Source organism: Nematolebias whitei, chromosome 2 (genome assembly GCF_014905685.2).
Source record: "Nematolebias whitei isolate Nwh7 chromosome 2, NemWhi1, whole genome shotgun sequence".
NCBI classification, from domain to species: domain Eukaryota; kingdom Metazoa; phylum Chordata; class Actinopteri; order Cyprinodontiformes; family Rivulidae; genus Nematolebias; species Nematolebias whitei.
In genome coordinates, this window is record NC_056499.1 from 17,142,137 (window position 1) to 17,148,219 (window position 6,083).

At 36.8% G+C, this 6,083-nt stretch overlaps 1 protein-coding gene across 1 annotated transcript in view; it reads right to left on the minus strand.

Moving 5' to 3' along the window:
- Window positions 1-1,664: 1,664 nt before the first annotated feature.
- The window catches only part of LOC119425903 (ribosomal protein S6 kinase alpha-1), a 19,850-nt gene continuing 15,431 nt past the window's right edge, over window positions 1,665-6,083 (minus strand). Inside the window, exons 3-10 of the mRNA XM_037693462.1 lie at window positions 5,810-5,899; window positions 5,539-5,697; window positions 5,224-5,385; window positions 5,051-5,127; window positions 4,664-4,781; window positions 4,528-4,584; window positions 3,866-3,946; window positions 1,665-2,085 (exon numbers count right to left, since the gene is read on the minus strand). Of these exons, the coding sequence (XP_037549390.1) occupies window positions 1,936-2,085; window positions 3,866-3,946; window positions 4,528-4,584; window positions 4,664-4,781; window positions 5,051-5,127; window positions 5,224-5,385; window positions 5,539-5,697; window positions 5,810-5,899 (894 nt within the window). The 3' untranslated portion in view covers window positions 1,665-1,935. The remainder of the gene's footprint in view (window positions 2,086-3,865; window positions 3,947-4,527; window positions 4,585-4,663; window positions 4,782-5,050; window positions 5,128-5,223; window positions 5,386-5,538; window positions 5,698-5,809; window positions 5,900-6,083) is intronic.

A 6,083-nucleotide genomic window follows, 5' to 3' on the forward strand; every position in this document is an offset into this window, starting at 1 on the left:
ACACTCCAAGCTGCCAGTGTTCGTAAAGCTACTGTATATACAGAATCTGACCTCATCCGTTTTGGTACAGAGTGACATATATACATTTTTAATTAGCAAACAATATGTACAGCTTTGTGTCTGAGATATGTAACACAGAAATTTACAGCTTAAAAATTGCATCAGTCCCAGCTACAGTTGTGCAACGCAACAAAACACATAAAATCTTTGCATTAGTAAATATAATATGAACACAATCATTCAGCATCTGCTACACATCTATTAAAAGGTTTGTGTAAAATGAAGAACACAGTGGTGAACACTAAAGGTATAACTCAACAAAAGTGCTACACATATCTGCATTTTAGAGTACATACTTAGCCTCATATTTTGTTTGTACATCTTATTAAGTACTACCAGGGGACAGTAACAGACAGGATAATGAAACTTTTAACAGTGGTTTTCATCCAATTCGGCTCTCAAACACTAATTAAAAAAACAGATGCCTACTGGGAACCTAAAGGCCACAATAGAATGGGAATAATATAATATATAGACTTCAGAGTTTGCAAAAGAGAAACATTTACAATAAGAGAAGGAGAAAAAAAACCTAACTAGTCTCAAGTGTTCTCACTGTTTGAAAGAGAAACAATGTTTGAAATATGTTATGACGATCTAATATGAGTACCTTTCTGCTTCCTCAGGTCTGAGACATGCAGTTTATACATTTAACATTAAAAAGAGTGGAAGACTGTAATTATGCAAGACAGCAATACACACAATAAAATCAAATGCTAAAATGGGGAAAAAGAAAGGAGCTGGTGTCTTAAGTTAGAAATAAATGCCTTCCGTAGAATATTTACATTTTATTTACATCAGCATTTCTAACTGCTCAATTCAAAGAATTGAATGAAGTAAAATTAACGTGTATGTGTTTATTAATATGGCGGCATGGTGGCGCAGTTGGTAGAGCTGCCGCCTCTCAGAGACAAGGTTGCTGGATTGAATCCCAGCAGGGGGGGCCTTTCTGGGTGGAGTTAGCATGTTGTCTCCGTGCATGCATAGCTTTTCTCCCACAGACCAAAAACATGCATGTTAGGCTGATTGGTAACTCTAAATTGTCCCTAGGTGTAAGTGAGAGAGTGAATGGTTGTCTCGTTTGTCTCTATGTGTCCCTGTGATGGACTGAGACCTGTCCAGGGTGTCCCCCACCTCTCGCACAGTGACTGACATGGGCACCAGTGACCCCCACATCCCAGAAAGGAAGATACAGGTAAAGATGTGTGTATTAACATATGATTAATGTGTAATTATTGTGTTAGCTGGTATGACTGGCTGTTCACAAACATTTGTTGGCATCATATATATTCTATATACAGATAAAAAATAGAAGCCTTATGGCACAGATTTCTCTTCTGATTTTAGTTTTTTGCTCTCACTTCATTGCAGACACCATATAGCTCAAGGCAGGTAGCAGCTTATATTGCACAGTGTTTATTGCACAAACGTCTTCCCACACGGACGACTAAACTGAAGTATGTGTTCGCTTTGAGTAACATTTATTGGGTAGCCAAATTCATACAGGAAGAAGAATCAAAAACAGAATTTGGTGTAACTAACAGGAGCCAAAGACAACTGTCAGTCTAAGTATGAAATGTCTGCAGGACCCTAAGGATCAAGGCATCTGCATGTTAACATTAAACCCTCGTCACTGTGATCACGTTTAGCTTTTCTATGAAAACACATAAAATGGGTTTTACATTACAGAAACATTTGAGTTGATGTTTTTTAAAAGTACAACATTCACACTAAAACAGATAGAACTGAAGCCAAACTTGATGCCAGTGCCGGGGGGGTTGTTTAAAGTCAGTTATTTGGCATGGTTTATGCTTTTCAAAGAAAAATCAATTTGAAATTAGCTAAGTTTTTTTGGCATTTCCTCACAGATTACAGAGTTTATTCCCTTTCTTTGGGTTCCGTGGAGCTGTTTGAACTCCCCAGCTTTTTCAGGCCTCTTCTCTGAGCCAGGCTGGAGGAGTGAACTGGTTCCAGGACTGGAGCAGGAGCACAGCGCTTCAGAGCAGTGTAGGTGGCGGACAGCGCCCCCTGCAGGCAAAACAACAGCACTGCATTGACACATTCATCAAAACCAGGGGTCTGCAAACTGCGGCTCTTGGGCCACATGTGGCTCTTTGGTCCTTGGTCTGCGGCTACTTGAAGCTTTGACCAAACATAATGCAAAATGTAAAGACACTGGTTTTTATACCCACAGTAAAGATAAATGACAAGTTTTAGCAGTTTTTTTTCTGCAATTTTTTTAATGAAATTAAAGAAAACAATGATGATTAGCTTCGGCTGCCTAATTTACCCAACATCCAGCCTTAAAGTGGAATCATTCTCTCAAATCCACCAGAAAGCCTTGGTGAATACATGATAGATAGATAGATAGATAGATAGATAGATAGATAGATAGATAGATAGATAGATAGATAGATAGATAGATAGATAGATAGATAGATAGATAGATAGATAGATAGATAGATAGATAGATAGATAGATGGATGGATAGATGGATAGATGGATAGATAGATAGATAGATAGATAGATAGATGGATGGATGGATGGATGGATGGATGGATGGATGGATGGATGGATGGATGGATGGATGGATGGATGGATAGATAGATAGATAGATAGATAGATAGATAGATGGATGGATGGATGGATGGATGGATGGGTAGGTAGGTAGGTAGGTAGGTAGGTAGGTAGGTAGGTAGGTCGGTAGATAGAGATCTAATCAAAGTTAATTACTAAAGTTGTTTTGGAATTAAAAATTTAATGTCACATTGACATATCCAACAAAATTGCCCAATATTCAGACAAATAAAGATAATATTTAAATTTATGCTTCATTACTTTAAAGTAGGATACAATTTTTTTTTTTTTTTTTTTTTAAAAATTAAAAAAAAAAATCAAAAACCTGCAGAGTTCAGGGTTAGAATTAATTTGGTAAAATTGGTATGGACTTTCCCCCCCCTTGTTTACATGAATGCAGTCTTTTCCTTAGCCCTAAAATATAAACATTTAATTAAATGCTGCTGATACACTGGGATTTCCCATCCGTGGGGCAATAAAGGCTGTTTCTATTCTATTCTATTCTATTCTATTCTATTCTATTCTATTCTATTCTATTCTATTCTATTCTATTCTAAATGTTAAAATTAATTAAATAATTTTTTGTTTTATAAAGTCACCCTCAGTTGCTGGAAATAAATAAATAAAAATAAAATTACAAATTTTAAGTTGCCCCATGAGCCACCAGTTGATAATCACTGTTGTAGCAGGTTCTGTGGCTCTAGACACTTACTGCTTCTTAAGTGAAGGGTAGAAATGTCTCTTTTGATCTAAAAGGCTGCAGACCCCTGATCAAAACTAACTGAACGAGAGAGCAGGACTGCCATCTAATGGGCTCAAAGAAGAATAACTGTGTATCACTTTGTAGTACAGTACAAATATGAACTCTTCTAGGAACAAATCTAGATAACTGATTTATTCCATCCTCCAGAGCTCCTTGTACAAATAATCAAAATTATTTGACTTTATTCATACGTGTTTTTAGTAGCTAGTTTTTTTTTTTTTACCAATAACATTGAGCTGCAACTTACAAGAACATAAGTGACGTTATAGAAAAGCCATGTTTTATTTGTACTTAATCAACAAAATCTCAGTTTTTGAGTACATATATGTTGTCAGAGTATATACGGTGTGCAAAACATTATTTTTACTTGCTATCTGTTTCCTTCTGACATATTACTAAAAGATTTGAAGACAGATATACATTGAATGTAGGATGGAGTCATAATTGTACACAAAGCGTGAGTCTGACCTTGACAGTGAATGCATCCTGTCTGCTGAGACTCCTGTCAGAGAGCTGGTCCTTCTCTACAATCCAGGGGTGTCGAAGAACCTAAGAGGAGTGCAATAACTTGAATATGAATCCAAATCTATTCTCCCAACTATAATCTTTATAGGTGAAATGGTAATTTATAAATGATAAACAAACAATAAACAAAAGTAACTTTATGCAAACTCTGCATGAGGGGATGCTTTTTATGCCCAGTGTGTGTTTCCCTCATTTATTTTTGATACATTTAAAATGTTATGGGGTTTTTAATGATAAATTTTCCACACTCAAGGCTTGCATATATAACTGATCTATTAAGTTAACAGTCAACCTCTGCAAATCTCCATTTAAAGTGTGCTAATAGTAAACCACCCATCTAAACACAAACAAAAATGCTCCTATTTAAGTCCGCATGTGATAAAATACTATTTTAATTTCCACATTTGCTCTTATGCTTAAACCCTTTAAATTTGATCATAGCTGTGTATGTAACTATTAATGCCTATACATTAGTTTTGTATATGTACTTGATCATACAGTATACAGTGTTATATTTATATGAATAGAAACAGTAATATCATGATTTGTTCTCTTTGTGAAGCACTTCATCACAATGAAAAATAAATATTCAGATAAAACACTACCTGTGGTGCAGTAAGACGCTGGTGAGGGTCTACGTGGAGCATCTTTGTCACAATGTCCTGAAAAACATGACCAAACGGCATCAGCATCATCATGTTAGCAAAATAGAATGTCAGTCAGAAGACATTAAGGTGTCACCTTGGCAGCTTCTGACACCAAGTCCCAGTTCCCTCCTGTGATCGTGACTTTCCCACTTCCAATTTGAGCCAGAATCTCCTCCGCAGTGTCATTGGGACTACTGGCAAAGGGGCTGAAACTGGACAACAATTAAAAGTAACTATAGGTGTGATGAATATGTAAAAATGTCTATTGAAAATATGAACAATAGAGATGAAAAAAATGGAATTTATAATAAAAATAGCCAGAAATACTGATATGACATTAGTTAAATGTTATGTCTTCACTGTTGTTACTAGACTATTTAGAAGACTGCAGCTGTGATGTGATGATATTTCATAGTTTACTAACTGACAATGGAAAGTTTGATTGTTATGTTAAAATATCTGCTTTAAACTTTCAACTGACCCAGCAATCATTGTGTAGAGCAGGACGCCCAGGCTCCAGATGTCACAGGCTGCATCATAACCCTGCTTTCTCAAAACCTACACACAAACAACAGTCACATCTAATTATAATTCAAAGTTTTTCCAATATGTGTGTGAATGTTGGTGAGACAGTAATACCAGTCATTACTGTACCTCCGGAGCCATGAATGTGGCGGTGTAACATGGTGTCATCAGCAAGCCATTTTCAGCCCTGAGCTGTTTGGCGAAACTGAAATCGCAGATCCTGATGGATTCTGGGAGTCCACTGTCATCAGCATAGCGGATGTTACCAGGCTTCAGGTCTCGATGCACAACCTGACAAAACAAAAGACCACACCAGAGTGAAGGCTGTTGCAGTGGCAGGTCTGGAAAAGCCAGAAAGGATGCAGGATTTGAATATTTTATTGGGGAATGTTGACTTGTTCACCAGTATCTACATGTTTACAGATTATTCTCCATTCGTCTTACCCCTTGAGAGTGTAAATATTCCACAGTTTTGGTGAGTGTGCATATGATGTCTGATGCATCTCTTTCTGTAAAATTTGGTTGCGTCAGAACTCTGTCGAGCAGCTCATTTCCCCTCGGGACATCCAGGACTAAGAAAACATTCTGGCCATCATCAAACACCTTCAGGCAAAAGAAAACACACAGGAACGAGACACATTTTAAATGACCCTTCTACAAAAACCACGGCTCCCTAGTTTATCTTGTACATTATGGCAGTTTGTGTTATACTTACGTCCCTCAGGGTAATTATATTTGGATGCTGTCCATATCTTAGCAGAACCTCAATCTCTTCTGAAGGATCTTTCCTAGCTCTGTCAATAATCTGGTAACAAAAAGACAGAAACACCTTGAACAGCTTGTATACGAAACGGACACTGAATGTAAATATAGCTGGAACACATCTCACACAGTTTATTCTTGCTCAGCGTCAATCATAGGCATGTGACAGATTTTGTAAGAGTTTTGTATACAGGTTAAAATTTCATGAAAGGATATATATATATATA